At 36.9% G+C, this 18,481-nt stretch overlaps 1 protein-coding gene across 1 annotated transcript; it reads left to right on the forward strand.

The window, feature by feature from the left end:
• Window positions 1-12,983: 12,983 nt before the first annotated feature.
• On the forward strand, window positions 12,984-15,359 carry MS3_00008926 (uncharacterized protein; the record flags this gene model as incomplete). Its single annotated transcript, XM_012946509.2, has 3 exons — window positions 12,984-13,026; window positions 14,674-15,010; window positions 15,053-15,359. The coding sequence occupies 3 exons, from the start codon at window positions 12,984-12,986 to the stop codon at window positions 15,357-15,359; spliced, it is 687 nt and encodes a 228-aa protein (XP_012801963.2).
• Between the last annotated feature and the right edge of the window lie 3,122 nt (window positions 15,360-18,481).

The raw sequence follows: 18,481 nt of genomic DNA on the forward strand, positions 1-18,481 counted from the left end.
AGTGAGGATAACTAAATTTATTTGAGTAAAACATTACAGAATCTCTTAGTAAAATCTGAGAACCATACAGTGAATACTTCATTTGCAAAGTGTCAAATAATCGTTTCAGACTTGATTGTTCCTTCGTTTCTACACCAATCATTCTCTGTTTTCATTCTCTTTGATCTTCTTAACCTTCTACCACCAGACATTTTTACTTTCGATTGATGATACATACTACTTATATCTGTCGACATCAGAACACACCATAATGTTAGTGATTTGTAAGTTGATCAGTAATTAGATTGAATAAGTAAACATTAATAACAGATCTAAACACACATATTGATAAGAAAAAAAGTAACTTGAAACTCATGTTGATAGTTCTTTATCAAGTATACACTTTTTTTATATAATTGTCTTTGAGTAACACTTTCATTGTATCAGAACTATCCGTGATACTACTGATTTACTACTGAAATCAAAGGCAATCGTGAATAGAGCATGAATACCTGATTGATTGATTGATTGATGAATGGATGAACTGTGCACGTATTAAAATAAACCCTCGTATTTTAAATTTGTTATTGAATTCAATATGAATATAAGTGCTAACTGTATGTACTAATGCGGTGTTGTGTGAATGGCTTACACAATTTATCACGTTACTTCAATACTGGAAATGTTGCATCAAGCTACTCCAGTTGTTCGTATGATGTTCTCTTTATTATTATTATTCTTTTGATAAGTAGAGAATATTGTCATTATGATCATAGAAGTCAGAATAGTTTAACGATCTGTCTGCAGTGCATCACTGAACGTAGCAGTTCCAACAAAGGAACTATTTGATACTGAAAAATAGTCAGCAAATATTTTTCTCAATAGTTGAACTCATGAGTCAATTGAAGCAGAAACACCATGGAAAATGTAGAATTACTAGACGACCGTTTCGTCCTAGTACGGGACTCCTGAGCAGTGCGCTTCCACGATCCCGCCTTGCGAGATTCGAACCTAGGACCTATCAGTCTTGCGCGCGAGCGCCTAACCATTAGACCACTGAGGATCTAGGTTTTACCTTTGTGTACGCTGAAGCCTACTGATGAAGAGACTGTTGATACACTGGTTGTCTTTGTCTGAATCTGTTCGTGTGTATGCGATAGGAGGGCTAGGTCATCTGCGAGGTCTAAATCGTCTAGTTGATTTTGAGCTGCCCATTTTATTCAATCTTTTCCCTCACATGCCGAGGTCTTCATCATCTAGTCTTTCACCAGAAGAAAGAGGTTATTATTACAGTTGTTACTTCAGAGTTTTGTGAAAATTGTTGAGTTTAAATTACTCACATCAAGAATTGATAATAGTTCAACTATCATTAAAAACCGCGAAGCAACGGAAAGCTGTTTCGTACAAGAATGACACTCTTTGGCAGTGAGCACTCATGCTAGTGGGATGTAGGGTGAGCTCTTCTCTCTATTAGGGACTCGTCAACTGTGTGTACCTGCATTTCAGTCTGTTATGTACATTAGACTCAAACCCAGTACTTTTCTTAATGATAGTCAATCGTTTACCGATTAAGCTACTAGATTATTGAACAGAAATAAAGTTATCAGTAAGGGTTTGTAAACTCCTGTTGTTAATATTCAGTACTAGTACTGATCATCCTCTGTCACTATATGAACCTACTGTGGAGATTATCTTGTCAATATCAACTCGTTTATGTTTTTTTCTAGTTTGGTTGGCTTAATTCATAGAGTGTTACTAAATTCCATAACATTACTAACTTTATCAGCAATTTTCGTCTCAGATTAATCATATTTGGGCTAGAATTGAAAATCATGCATTGAAAGACAACTGTTTCGTACTAGTCTAAGATTTCTCAGGAGTGCATACTCACAACCCTAAACCCAGAGATGTAATCCCAGCCCAGCAGTTATCATGACGAATGTACAACCGTTAGGATCATTGATTTTGGGGTCTATTGATACATGTATCAAACACCAATCAATTTACAATTTGGCACTATTGTCCTCCAACAGCATTAGTCACATCTTCTGACTAGGACTCATCAAAAATTAAATCACTACTGAGCTTGTTATTAGTAGTTTGAACCAAACCATAGCAAATATTGAATACAAATGAAAGTGATCTCGACAAAACACTAATTCATTTATATTTTTATTGTTTTTGCAAATGTTTGTCTGTTCATCTAAGTCGATTTCACTTCCTGGGCCGTGATTAACCTTTGTGTAAAAAGACACAAATGTTACGAATACCTTTTGGGTTTTTGTGAGGCTGAAATTTTCTCCATGGTGTTGTATTGACTGATTATGAGACCCGACTTGAAAATTGATCACCGACATATGTATTTTGGTAATAATTCTTATTTGCGAAACATTTCATAAGTGTTGAATTAAGTTAGGAATATTAGTATCTGACTTCTACTTAGGTATTAATAATTGAATGGCTATGTAACACTGTAGTGAAACGGTGGTTTGATGTAGTTGAATCATTTGTATTGCAGTTATTGGATTACTTGCTTGAGCAGCGTTCATGACGTTGTTTGATTGGAGCAGACAGTCAGTAATTTCACCCGAACTTTACACAAAACATTCTGACTTAATCCAGACCGACAGTGCTGGGTTCGAATCCCGCGTGTGGGGTCGTGGATGCTCACTGATGAGAAGTCACACGCTAGGACGAAACAGCCGTCCAGTGCTTCCAGGTTTTCAACGGCGGTTTGATATTGATCGATTCATGATCTCAATCGAAACACCTTAATTATTCAAAAATATCTTGTTTCTTCTGCCCCGACCGTTGTTGCTACCTTGACGTGGTGGTCGGGCTTGCCTATCGTGATGAGGCAACCGAGCTATACTGGCTGGAACAACCGCTACTCAAGGTCCTACCATGGAAGACAGGTCGGTTGAAGAGCGGTAAGACTAAAAGCAACAAACCCGAGGTCCGAAGGCGAAGTCGTACTGTTGACTGTACAGAGGTGTGGCAGCAGTAAGGTGTTTCCTTCAGACAACCAGCATGACAGCGATGCTGCCTTCCCACAAGGAGGGGTGGGGTTAGAAAAGGTCGACCCTAAAAATGCACACCTCGCCTTATCCCACGGATATTCGTCTCCGGCGGTAAGGTCTCAACAAGTACGGAGCTAACACAAAAATTACACATAAAATGGTCGTGTGTGACCGACCTCAAGCAGTTGTCTCTTGGGCACTGCGGTCACGCTCCCAGGTTACTAAGACCACCTCTAATCCAATTTCCTTTTCAGGCACCTCCAGAAGAACCCTTCCACGGTGTGGGCACCCGGGAAGTGATAACTGCCCTCATACCTCTAACAGCACTCAAGATCACTGTACTCATATTCAACCTCCCTCTTCAATTCCTATTATCCCTCCTACATCGACTTTCACCTTTAAACTTCCTCTTTCGGCTTCCCCCTCAAGTTTCATCACAGTCAACGATTCTAGTGCGCAAAACAATGTCCCAGGTCTACTGGAACCTTGCTCCAAACTACACATTGGAGCCTTCAACGTACGAACCCTATGTCAAAACGGTCAACAGGCTTCTCTGTCTAGAACTCTAGAATCCCGTACGATTGATGTATGCTGGGTCTCCGAAACACGCATACAGGATCCCAGTGTGGTCATTCACTTGACTTCAACTCGGCAAAACGGAGAGCCAACGAGATGCACCCTCCGTGTGTCTATTGACCAGACGGCCAGCTCTCGTGGACTGGCAGGAGTAGGCATAGCACCAAGCATGGGCGGAACAAGCACTTCTAGAGTGAATCCCCTTTAACAGTCGTTCATGTGCTGTTCGGCTGAACGGCTCCGTAAGAACTCGGAAGGATAGGGATACACGTCGTTGTCTTTTCGTCGTTTCTGCCTAGGCTCCCACCGGCTGCAGCTCAGATGAAGTGAAAGATGGATTTTACAGAAAGCTATCTGAACTTCTTCAGAAAGCTAAACGCTCAGACATAGTACTCGTAGCAGGTGACTTTAATGCTCAGATAGGTAGTTTAAATCAAACAGAAAGGCATTTAGGTGGATATTTTAAATTCCGACACAGCGAACAGATAATGGTGATCGTCTGCTGCAGCTATGCTCAGACAATCGTTTATTTTTAGCAAACACAAATTTTAAGCATAAGGAGAGACATCGTCTAACATGGCGACCCCCTACACCAAACCAACGATGGACTCAAATAGACCATATTGCCATCAGTCATCGTTGGAGAGGGTCAGTAGAAGATTGTTGCTCATTCTGGAGTACCTGCTTGGACTCCGACCACGCCCTAATACGGACACGCATCTGCTTGCGCCTCACTGGACGCAAAAAAGCCACAGTAAAAAAACCCATTAGAACTGAATTGAATAGGGAGAAGACCAAAAGTAGGTTCCAGGAAAAACTGAGGTCACAATTAGGTACTTCTGAAAACGAGGTTGACCAAAATGTTGCTTGGAAAGCTATCCATACAGCTGTGGAAACAACAGTGACATCTATCAGTGATTTAAACCACAGGGTTACAAACAACCAATGGATTCCCTCAAGGTCTATTGCTCTGATGGATTCTCGTAAACTCATCCCATCAGGCTCTGAACACGATGAAGAGCGACAACAAATCAGATCTAGGTTAAAAAAAGTCTAAGGACTGACCGTGAGCAGTGGTGGGCAACGAAAGCAAAAGAGATGGAAAAGGCGGCGACTATAGGGAACACAAGGCAGCTTTACAGACTAATAAGAGAAACTGGAATTAATAAGTCAAGTGTGAGACGATTTTGGAGAATGACGACACTCTCATCTGCTCTCAGTCCAGACGTTTAGAATGATGAGCGGAACATTTAAGGGAACAGTTCAGCTGGCATTCAGCTACTCTACAACTACCCTCCATTCCCAGACAGTGTGAATGGAACATTGAAGTAGGTCCCCCGACTCTTGCTGAAGTTCAAAAGGCTATAGTTAATCTGAAACGAGGAAGGGCAGCTGGTCCAGATGGATTGACTCGAGAAGTCTTTAAGGATGGTGGTCCAATCTAAGCGATTAGGTTGACGAGTATTTTAGCTAAGATCTGGGAGTTAGACGTTATGCCATCTGACTGGTCAAAATCACTTACCGTCAAAATCATCCTGTGACAACCATAGAGGGATTAGTTTAACAAACATAGTATCTAAAATACTGGCCTCGATAATTACCAAACGCCTAACTAAGACTCGTGAACTACAAACTCGAGAGAACCAAGCTGGCTTTAGACCTGGTCGTGGCTGCATCGACCACATATTCACCATTCGCCAGATTCTAGAACATAGGTACACTTATTGGCGTCCGACAATGATGGTCTTTCTTGACTTAATGCAGTATTTGACTCCGTAGACCGCGAGATTCTGTGGAAGTGTCTGTCATTGAAAGGCGTACCCCAGAAGAACATAAAGCTTGTAAAGGCTCTTTACTCAAACACTACCAGTCTAGTCAGGGCTTATGGCGAACTGTCATGTACTTTTGCAACCTCAAGTGGTATCCGTCAAGGCTGTCCACTCTCTCCATTTTTGTTTAACTTCATTATAGACCTACTGATGGAAATAACATTCTTGTCGACTGAATCCTCGGGTATTGATCTCTTACCAAGAGGCCCACTTATCGACTTAGAATACGCAGATGACATAGTCCTGTTTGGTGAAGACGCTGACAAAATGCAGAGTCTTTTGGTAGCACTGAGCAACAATGCCAGTATGTTTGGGATGCGCTTCTCTCCCTCTAAATGCGAGTTGTTGCTTCAGGACTGGTCTGCGTCAACACCTGAACTAAGGATAGGGAGTGAAGTAGTCGAACGCGTTGACAACTTCACTTATCTTGGAAGTGTGATCAGCCCTAATGAGTTGGTGTCTGACGAAATCTCAGCACGGATTCGAAAAGCTCGTTTGGCCTTTGCCAACTTACGTCACCTATGGCGAAGGCGAGATATCCGTCTATCAATTAAGGAACGAGTATAGTGCGCGACAGTCCGTTCTGTTTTAATCTACGGCAGCGAAACATAACCATTAAGAGTAGAAGACACTCGTAAGCTACTAGTATTTGACCACATATACCTTAGAAATATTGCTGGCATCTGCCGGGATCACCGGGTAAGTAATAGTGAGGTTAGACGCAGGGTATTGGGGAATGATGGTAAATCAGCTGATGAGGTTGTTAATCTTCGTCGACTGAGATGGTTGGGCCACGTGTTACGTATGCCTGAACACAGATTACCACGATGGTGTTCGGTATGGTTGGAAGAAAATTAGAGACGGCCAAACCAAAACGTGGCATCAGTGCTTGAAGTCACTAACTTGTAGTCTGAGCCATGTTGGTAAATGCAGACTACTTGATTGGGGTCTGCGTGACTTTCATAACCAATGGTTAGAGACACTAGATGACATGGCTCAAAATCGATCACAATGGTGTAGGTGTTTACACTCTTAGTCTTCTTTTAAACTAAGAGAATAAAATCACTTCATATCTTTCTTACTACTAACTAATTCTCTTTTCCTATACTTTATCCTACTATGCAATCTTTCTCCCATATATTACCACCTTTGGCTTCACCACTCCTATGAATCCGGTGTTCATCTTGTTGTGCTAATGCGGTATGGCAACCTGGACTGATGCATATATGTGCCTGGTCCTACGTTGTAGCTGGCTGGCTTGCTGTTTCTTCTGCCAACATAAAGGAATCAGATGGACTGTTTTAGGTTTAACTTCATTAACGCGTTAAATGAATAACATGATTCCAATGAAGTTATAGGGCTATGTATCTCTATGTTTTAAAATGTGTAATAATGCTGATGAAGTCTATTGCTCATTGTTTCATCGCTATTTCAAGGTGACAATGTGTGTGAGCCCTAAACCATGATTAAGAGAGGAAAAAACTTCGTTTAACAAGCACATGTAGACTAAGCCGTCTATTGTGTCATCTTATACCTCTCAATACCTTAACTCCACTATCTATTAATTTCGTTCAAATGCATCGTTAATAATGAGTCACTTAGGGGTTGTAGGAATTGTTGAATCTCATTTAAATCATGAAAGGATTTCCACAAGCCCTCATTGATAATTATTATGTTTTAATTAGTGAGGGGAAATTTCTGAAGTTCTAGTGATAAGCCATAATTGGTGGAGTTGGACTGTGTTGAGTGTGATGCAGTTATTCACCAATGACATTGGAATATGGTCGCGCAATGTCCTGGATCGAATGAAGTTAAACATTGACATTTTTAGATGCTGAATCAGTGGTACAGAGGTTTGACGTCCTCGAGAGACCAACCGCATTGAGTTTGAGTCACGCGTGCGGGCGTCCAGTGTTTTCAGGTTTTAAATAATAGTGTAACTTGGAACGGTTCATGATTTCAATGAAATTCTCATTTAACTTCTAATGATCTGTGTACAGCAATTTTCGATTATAGTTATTGCGTGACAAAACAACAAATAATTAAATTAATTAACAGTAAAGTGTTTGAATTATACTATGATTAGTATACACAATTGTATTTTGATCGGTTATTGTTAGCATATATATGTGCATCTGGTGTTAATCACCTTGATCTAGCCATGATCAGAATTTTTACTAATAACGATATAAACATCAGATATTTTAAACTAGTTCGTTGATAATTGAGATAAATTGTTCAGTGCACAACACATAGGATATTTGAAATGAAAAAGGTTTTTGGGTTGCAGTCTCAATATAAAAATCAATATTGAGATGCCGGTACTTGTAGCTAACTAGCTATCCCTGAATAGAACGAAATGCATATATTGAGTTTTTCTACTATCAACAATTCATCTATGTTATTGAAATCATATGATGATGTTTACATTCCATAGTTTTCCATTTGGATAGATGCTCTTTCCGTACATTTGTCCAACCAGTTATCTTAGTCAAGAGACTGTGAAATGATTATGAACCTTTAACTGATAAAACCGAATAAGTAGTTACATAGATCATAAATAAACATAAGTTTGTCCCTCTGACTTAGACAAGGAAATGTTGTCGAAGACCTAGACTACGGCCGTGATCGAATATTTTCAATAATTTCTTGCCTACCCTTCGGCTTTGCATCAACTCGTCAATCTTACTCTGTAATTAGAAGACAAGACATGTTTGTTCAATTATCATAAGATCTATAGTACCTCTCATCCTTTGTATTTCTGGTCAAAGGAATAAGGATGCTTTTAAGATAACTTATATCAAATCACAACTCATTGACGTCATGAATCAATCATGGTTAGACAGTGAATAAACATATACAAATCTAAATAAAGATGGTGAAAATGTCAAATTTTGTAGCTTTTCACTAAAGTGTAACAGGCCCTATTCAAACAATGAAGTAAATTATGAATGACCACTGTTGAAAATTGTTGTAAACTACAGTTATATGCAAAGGTGAATACTGGCGAGCGGTGAAATCGCTTCAAACGATATCATGTTATGCACATAACTACTATGTCCTGATAGTCACTTACAGTTACATGTGTTAAATGTTTTCCGGTTTCTAATAATTGATGAGTCATTAATTAACTGTGTTCTTTTTTAATATATTGGCTTAGTTAATTAATCGTATAAAAACATTAATGATAATTAAATAATGATGTGGATTGAGGAGACATCGTCCAAGTGAATATTGATTCATCGGACCAAAAACAGTAACCAAATGTATGTATAGTTATTTATTTGAACATATAAATATTGGCACAAAGGGGCATCAGATATACATGCGCTATACAATAATAATGAGAATGTGAAGAGATAAATAATGTAAGGTGCGTATAAGGAAAAAGGAATAAAAACGAACAAAGTAAAGTGTAGTTTAGTGAAGTGATAATAATTGGAGAGATAGTCAAATCAGCAAAAGTTCAACTACAGAGAATTCTTCCACTTAAAAAAGTTGTGTCATTTCTATGAAGAAAGTAAAATAAAGTTACAGCAGGATCGCCACTGGCTTTTATTTCGAGCCATATCTGATAACGTCTCTAGCCAATGTGTCGCAAAATCTCTCGGACCAACACAGGTCAGACCTTTGCAGCTTTCTTTCAGTCCTTACTCAAGCTTTGCCCGATTTCACTACGGAACAGTCCTCAATGGTCACCCAAATTACTCTTTTGAGTCGAGGCGCCCGACCTGAGCATTCAGATCTAAGGCGTTGAAAGCAATATCTGTAAAAGGGTTGTTAGCTGGTAATAAAACTCATCTTTGATCGCATCCGAGCTGCAATCTGTCAGACGATAGGCGGAGATGAATAAAAAACATCAATTCTCACACGGATTTCTCACTTTGATGGAACCTTCTAATCTAATAGCACATAACCGACTGTTAATTGTGATCCAATCGATCAGTGCTCCCTCAGCTGTAGGGCTTCGTGTCTGAGTTTCAATGGATGTTGAGTGAAGGATTGTTCGTAGATAAAAAATAGAAGAACAATGGTGTGTAGTGTTCATTTCACAAAGACCGACATAACGCAAAAACATACTGTGAAGCAGAACTACGAAAACGGTTGCACGCACTCGGAAATGAAATGTTCCAACTTTAAGATCTACCTCGTTTGATCAACTTTCTGTCATCGGCCTACTGATGCAATGGCTTTTGAATGTTGTGCATTCAGCAATACGATTTTAAAAATGGGGAATTCTGTCCAATCACCTAGATCCACTATAACATCACACTAAATTCTATCATTTCTGTTACATTGTAAGCAAATATTTAAAGTAAAATATATTATCACTTCTTTAATCTCAGTGTAAATTATCTGACCATCTAAATAACAAAAAACATATTTCTGTTGACCTCAGTTATTGACAGAAATATCAATGATTATAACTGTGTTGTCGTCAGTCACCTCACGCCATCTCATTAATCAAATAAGTTGGTATTATTCTATATCATCTATTATGTATAGTGGGCGTAATATGAATCTTATTTAGAGCAAAAAAACAACGATTTCTAACAATAACTTGATAATTAGCCACACGTACAGAAAAAAGATGAGTGAAATTCTCATTTTTCAAAATATAACTACTTTCTATAAACAAAATGAAGTGAAAACAAATCTCTCGGCTGTCAATTCATAGAAGGCTGTGCTCCATCTATGAATAAACACTGTAGCCATTCACCGTCTCATTTCAGATGAGTTTAGTGGTTGTTTCCTCACAGAATCATCCAGCTCTCACTTCCTCAGTTTATCAATCTATGCATCGCGCATTAATGATCCTGATTCTTTGAGACTCGACTAGTTATTACTTCCTGTTTATATCGGTCTATGAGACTGTGGTGAATCATCCTGGTGATAAAATCCACATCATGTTCTGTGTTCCATTTTATACCAATCACTGTGGCGGATAAACTCATCCTCATTCGATATTCTGAATAAACACATTTTACCATTGACCAAATGTATGTTTTCACTGAATATTGAATATGGTTGCATATCATGGCTCAATGTGAGCGATCAAAGTTTATGTGAGGTTGCATACATTTTGACATGTCATTTGGTGCTGAAGTTTGCCCTCACTTTTCAACAGATTTGAAATGCGCTCTTTTGCAAAGAAGTATTCGCAGTTGAATATTTAAATAGCATGTCAGGTTTGCATTGTCTCGCCAATTTCAGATTCATCGTTTTAGATTATCTTATTAAACAGATAATTTAATTGAGCTAGACAATGTTCGGAGTTTGTACACTGTCTGCAGAAAATCGTGTAGTCCGGTTTCATAGTACTTGATACAAGTCAGTATGTTATACTATCAATCTCGAAGAAACCACTAATCCTCGTGTAATTCAAACTCATATCAGTCAATTTCGCAGTATGAAAATTTGCTGCTACGTTACAGTAAACACAACTGACATCTTGTATTACAGAGATGTTTATATTTGTTGATCAAAGCACAATTGTTGATGTCCTGTTTGTCTAGGAATTAAAGACTGATGGAATTCCATCAATCAGCTATTTTACCTTTACTACTTATCAGTAACTAGTTATTATGAACTAATGATTCGCTTGTACTTGTTCACTGCTTGATTTCCAATTTCAAATACAATTCTTCCGTTCGTGCTGATCTACCTGTTCTTAGTTTTATTGCATTATTCCTGGGATTCCTAGTTTGTACCACGATTGAAATACTCCCAATCATCACATTTGCGTCCCAATGGAGCCTGTGATAGAACGGTTGAACATACACTCAGATTTGATGCTTTTGCGAATTACATGGAAAGGTTGGAAATCTGGACTATAACCAAGGACGTAGTTGAGGATGTAAACTAGCAGCTAAATAAAGACATTTGCATCTGCTGACAAGCCGATTTCTCTTCGTTATGCAACTCTGAAGCAACTGCTACTAGACCATATAAATTATAGAAATTTCGAGACCGTTAAAAGCTGAAATGTTCCTGAAATGATTCATTGAGTTGTGAGACAGTTCACAAAGATAAGCGAATGTTTGGTAAATGTTTGTTGTGTGGCAAGTTTCACGCAAATCATTCATGTGTATTTCGTAATTTTAAATGTTCATTATTCTGCAGCTAACAGTCAATTGTGTAGTTCTGATCCTACGCAGTTGATGATTTCCAATGATAGTTTGTTTTAGTGGCCCGTGTTCTGACTTTTATCCGATCGTTTGAATGTCTGTTATCGCCTATCGTCTTATATAATCATCGCCTTATATCGTGTTACTCACTAATGAAATTGAATAAGTCAAATAACGAGAATGGACTTGTGAATACATATATTTTGTGTATAAAGCAGATGGAATAAGAGAAGAGAAAGGATTCAGAGTAAAGATGGCTGGTATCGTAACTCCCATTCAACCAAGCGTTAATCAGTATTTATACTTGCACAAAAGTTACAGAGATGTGATGAGTAATGGGATAAGAAATGTACACACACCTACGCGCAGATTACAGTGAATGTTCACAGTGTAAATACTCTTCATACTTTTTGCTTGTATTTTCCATTGTTGTTTGGGACTGTAATTGATCAGTCTCTTGTTGACATATGTGCATCCTGTGAGGATTATCTCAATATTGCCTTAAATCACTAGCTTTATAAGCAAAGATGGATATCAAGTGATTTAAAACTTCATTCCATTGCACAAACTGGTGGCTAACAGGATCGAGTAGCTCAGTGGACGATGATTACAGTGAATGTTCACAATTTGTAGTTTGTATCATGAATTGGCTTTAGATTTAACAACTATGAGCAAAAATGGATATCAAACTGTTTTAAACTCCATTCTATTGCACAAGCAGGTGGCTATCAGCATTCAGTACCTAATTCTTACAACGTGGTGGAGTTCCAAGTGAACGCTACTGAGTTCGAATCCCGGAGTAAACATCAACACTGAGATGCAGGTAAATGCAGCTGACAAATCTCACATAGTAGGAAACAAGCATCCTGAATTCTACTGCTGGCTAGTAACCATCTTGCTGACAAAATTATAGTGCGATATTTTCGGTTTTTATAAATAAACACAATTTATTCTAAAAATAGTTCTAATTTCAAAAGGAACTGGAATATTGTTGAGGCCGATATATCCCCAAACTCATATTTTGTAATTTTATCATATCGATTAAATGTTTAAATATTTGAATGGCAGTCAATTGATGAACTTATCGATTAAACTTTTAAATAGCAGACCATTGATGACTCATTGATTATTGTTTAAAAATTTCCTATGACAAAATCGATATATATTTGTATAAATACGGTTGACTTGTATGCTTGATCTGATCTGCCTGACCTGACTTGGTATCTGCTGTTGCTTGTAGAATACACTTTCTACGCCTTACCAAGACTTCTTGATCGAGTTAGCTGAGTCGAAGACAACGGACCAGAATAGTCTATTGAGTCTCTGAATCCTGAGCCTTCGTTCCGTTCCGAATAAGTCGAATCAGTAGTATCCTCAAAGTTAACGAACCTAACAAATATAGAAGTATTTCTGAAAGCCTAGCAAGAATTAGCAAACTATAGATTTCAAATATGCAGATCATTGCAACAAGGTCACCAATGGTGATGAAATCATGTCGCACTTTGTCAAACATCGACTGAAGTTTAAATCATCAACCGAAGAGTGTAGTACTAATATTAGCGGAGATTCTATTAATACTGTTGTTGATATTTAAGACTGAATTTTAATCATTCTTTGTTGATATATGTAAGTCCTGTTAGAATTGTTTCGATATAGCCATTGCAAAAAATTATTTGGAAAAGCTAATTATAAATAGTAGTAGAATCTAGTAGTCCTATTTCGTCCCATTCTGGATTCCTCAGTTGTATGTACATGTATTTCGGAGGAAGTGTTCTCAATCAATAAGTAAGTGACAGTCTAAACTCAGACATTCTATGAATCAAACATCAGCGTTTAGAGAAAAAGTTCATTATTTCAAGTTCATATGTCAACAACTGCACTAGGATGTGAGTATATTCATCTAGTGAATCCTAAACTGGACGAGACATTAGTTTTAATTGTTTCTAAGTTGTCTAATGTTAGTCACTCTTCAATTAACGTGATGACATATGATTTACTCTCCACTGTAAAGTTTTGTGCTAATATAAAACAACTGTTCAGTACATAAAACGTTTGATCCTGACCTAAGGTTATAAAAGGTACTCGTTCTATGAGTGACTCAGAAGTTCCAAGTTCCATCTGTGATGGTTTCAAGAATATGTGTTGTTGAGTAATTTCATATCACGGTAAAACTGGCATCTAAAACTTCTTGATTTAATTAGTTATCTGACTATTATTAGTTTTTAACATAAACCACGAAATTCCTTGATGTCATATTTTACTGAAGAAAGCATTTACGTGGACTTCTGATGTAGAAAACCAGTTAGTAAACGTTTTTATAACTTTGAAATGAGCACTCTTAGACTGAACAACTTCTACAGTTGTATCAATTGTCGATGTAGATTTACCTCAGAGTACGATTGAGTAGGGAAAGGAAAGACGCTAGATGTTGTTCATAATAATGTCATGTATTACATTACTATGATTTTATTTATACATAAATTACAATAGCAAGAAGAATAAAGAAGTTAATAATTACTCTAAATCGATGAATCAGAGATGAATTAACAGCTGATACATTGGTGTCAGTATACTGATCTCCTCTATTTACTAAGTATACATTTAAAACAACTGCTCTATTATCATTGTTCCTTCTTAAATTGAATTCAAAAACAGACCTAACTATATGAAATATTTTGCATCTAACTAAGATTATCAATGAGACTATAATTTATGGACGACCGTTGAGCAAACACTAAAGTGACTTTGAGAGTGTTCAGCTAATAACTAAGACCAAATGGAGGTTACAAAGCTATGTGAAGAATTCGAATTAAAATTTACAATTAACGGTTAATGTTAGAAATTAGATTTAGTGTTTTCATCACGAATCGACATCAGCTATAACGCCAAGACACTACTTGCCCAAATGTATGGGGTGAATTTCGCGGCAAAATCCAAGACCTATTATCATAAAGCTGATCGGTTCGTTCATAAATTATAGTCTCCCCAGAATGTCTTATTATTCATTATCAACAATTGAATATAAAGCTTGATGAAACTATTCTCGTTTTTGATAGATTTTTCGATGAAAGTCAGTTTATGATGTACAATTACGTGGTGTGTGTGTGTGTACGTGTGTTTGTGTTTTGTTATGTAACTTAGATAATACTTGTCAACATCAGTTAAACAACAATTTCAATATTCAGTCTGAATCAAAATGTTCCACATGTTCAAATAGAAAACTTTTAATTCTACCTAATCAAAACAATAATGATCATAATAGTTATGTATATGATTGTTGTGAATTAAAACACAATCCTTTTCAATCTATCATCAATTCAATTTATGATAGTAATAATACTAATTGTACAATAACATCATTTCTTCAAAATGATAATCATAATCATAATAATAATCGTGATCAGAAAACATTCAATTCAAATCAAACTTCTTTATTGAATTCAATTTATACAAATGAGATTTGTTTAAATGAATTCAGGTGAAATTCAATGATCAATAATCCATATTCATCGTATTTCAGATATCATACGAAAATGTATCCAATTCAAAGATCATATGATACATTCCGTCATAATTGTATGTTATACTCTAATACAATCAATGAAAATATCCATCTATTTATTAAACAACACCAACGACAACAACAAGAGAATTGTATTCATTGTATATTGAAATGTGACAATTCAGTTTTAGCGCCTAAATTAAATGAAATTATTTCTTATTATTATTATGATAATAATAATAAGAGTAATAACAGAAATGAATGCCAATACTATCTATTAGATAGAATGAATAGAATGTGTAAATATAATCATTTCAATGAATAAATGTTAAGATATCTGTGCATATAACTATTCTATACTGAATGTTATCACATCTATTTTCATATGAAATATATATTTGAATAGTTTATCTAATTATCAGAAAAGTTTTATGAAGATATTAGAAACTTAACTGATTGAAATCATGAGTCAATTGAATCTAGATTATAATGAGAAACCTGAAAACATAGTATGGCCATTTCATCCTAGTACGACACTCCTCAGCAGTGCGCATCCACAATCCGGCACCTCGCGAGATTCTAACTTAGGACTCACTGAAGACAATGGTGTACGGTGGCGCAACTTCGTGATTGGTTGAAGTTAGACATTAACATCGCTGGGTGGCGGCTCAGTGGTCTAGTTGGTTAAGCGCCTGATCCGAGACTCATAGGTCCTGCGTCCGGATATGGCGGGGTGCGGGATCGTGAATGAGCACTGCTGAGTAGTCTCATACTAGGACGAACCGGCCGTACAGTGCTCCCAGGTTTTCCATGTTGTTCTAGCTTCAACTGACCCATGATTTCAATCAATGAAGTTTATCTAATTACCTATTAAATATATTTACTTTTATAAAGAAATATGATAATTAGATGTAATTGAATAATGGTACAAATTAGCATTGCCAAAAATATTACAATTTAACCAAGTTGTATTAGATGAATATGATCGAATGTAATGTATGTGAAATGTCAAATCAACTAGTCGTCAAGTTATAAAGGAATCATTAATTCATACAATCACACTATATCTAACACAGCTTAAATTGAAGTCTAAGTTCCAGTAACCAATTATATGTATTTTTCATAATTTCATCCTATATCTGTCCGACAGTGTACGGAATATAAAACTCTGCACTATATAGAATGTACTCACTAGTATTAGAATTAGAAACTGAAATTGGAACGGAATCACCTTTCTCCTGTAATTATATACAATCAACATGTCAGTTGTGTGGTACAACTACGGATAACTAGAATTTGAATCATAGATTTTTTCAACAGTATCCTCCCTCACGAAAGAATGTGGGCTACTTGCGTCTCAATTTCAGGGCCAATTTGACTTTCTCAATTCTTATTATCATCTCATATCTCACGCATTGATTGATATAAGTGAGCGTCTGGCGACAGACAATAACATATAATTTGAGGATTTCCATCATGTGTATTCGACGTGCATAAAAAATACGACAATAATTCCTTTAAACATTATGATACACAGAAAAATATGTATTGTTATGTGTAATTACCAAATGTGGTTCATCCACGATTAATTCACCGGCAATACAATCAAAATGAAAAAAAAACATGTATCTGCTTCACAGTTATTAGCATCATCTCTGTCTTTATGTTTCAGCGTATTGTGTACTTCAGTCGTCATCTTCCCAACTGGCCTTGAAAATGCCAAGTGAAGGCTCGTCTTGCGACACATCTAGGTGCTTTTCTCAATGTGTGACCTATACACTTCCAGCGTTTCTTCTTGATTTCCTCCTCTGCTAGTATCTGGTTTGTTCTCTCCCACAGTAGGTTGTTGTTGATAGTGTCTTGCAGACGAGTCCGAAGTATTTTGTGTAGACAACTGTTAATCAACACTTGTATCTTCTGGATGATGGCTTACGTAGTTCTCCAGGTTTCCGCCCTATACAGTAGAACTGTTTTGACATTTGTATTGAAAATTTCGACTTAGATGTTTGTTGACAGACAGTTGTTTTGACTTCCAGATGTTCTTCATTTGTAAATATGCTGCTCTTACTTTGCCGATCCACGCCTTCACGTCTGCGTCAACTTCACCGTGTTCATCAGTGATGCTGCACAGATTTGTGAAGGTATTTACACCCTTCAAAGCTTCTCCGTCAAGTGTGATGTGATTATTGCACGCTGAACATTTGATTTGATTATTCTGAAATACTTTCTTCAAATTTATTATGAATTTCATTGGTGAGTAATGTATCATTAGAAAAATCAGCGTTCGTCTGAACTGCACAAGGATTTCGCCCATGATTAGATTCACTCGACATTACTTACGTACTTATGTAGTGGCATTGGACAATAGCCACACAATCCACAAAGCTGTGAACACGAGACTACTCAGAAAATAGTTATTCAATATTTAACAATGGAGAAGGCGCGGAGAATGAATTGAATTGACTGGAGTTGATCGAGTGGCATGGCTCGGCCATGCAGGCGTGGTCTCTATTCTTATTAAATATATTGTTCCTTCTCTAACTTAACCTTCTTCTTCATCATGTATTGGTAATTGATACGATACAGTGAGTTGGCGTAGTCGATGGTGTGACTTCCACGTAAGATCTTATAGATTAGGCAGTTATATCATGACGAATCTACAAATTTAGGATTAGGTCTATTACTAGAGCAGTACTAATATCATAGTAGACCATAATTCTACATTGGTGAGCCCAACTAAAGAAACGCGACCTATTATTATTAATCCTTATTTCCACTTCAACTTTCTCGATCGATTTTATATTTATGTTAACCCTGTATTCCAATAGTCCTCTGATTAATGCTCACATGCATTATCGTAATGTTATATTGATTAGTCCTCATGACAAACTAGCTCAATCGATAATAACTGGTCGTCTATATTAACTAATTAGCTTTGATGATTTGTTAACAAGCTGTAATAGCATTTACATGCTTCAGCGACATAGTCTTGTTTAAACATCAAGCTCTAGCAAATATGACCTGTAAATAGCGTAAATATACATTGACTAACAATGCGATCAAGGACTAAATAGTTATCTGGATCTAATTCTCAGTGTTCCTTCACTTAACACCTCATCCTGTTTTAAACGATGCACTATCCTGTAATATCTTTTCTTCCGACCACTGCCTGCCTAATTTCATATTCTCGAGTTCCATTGCCAAACAACGAGGATGACTACTCCAAAAACATACGGTGAGTTCCAGCTATAAGTTTTCTGCAATCATAAGTTCATTTTAGATGGCACACACAATTATCTGGATTCATTCAGTTGTTCTGATCAGAGCGAGTCCCAAAGACCTCAACAGCATCAAGCACCCTGGAAGTGATTGCCATACTGTATGTTTTATTCTGGATGCTTTTGGATCATTACTACTCCTCACGAATGGCGTTATATATGTCGTCCA

The sequence above is a fragment of the Schistosoma haematobium genome, chromosome 5 (genome assembly GCF_000699445.3).
Source record: "Schistosoma haematobium chromosome 5, whole genome shotgun sequence".
NCBI classification, from domain to species: Eukaryota; Metazoa; Platyhelminthes; class Trematoda; order Strigeidida; family Schistosomatidae; genus Schistosoma; species Schistosoma haematobium.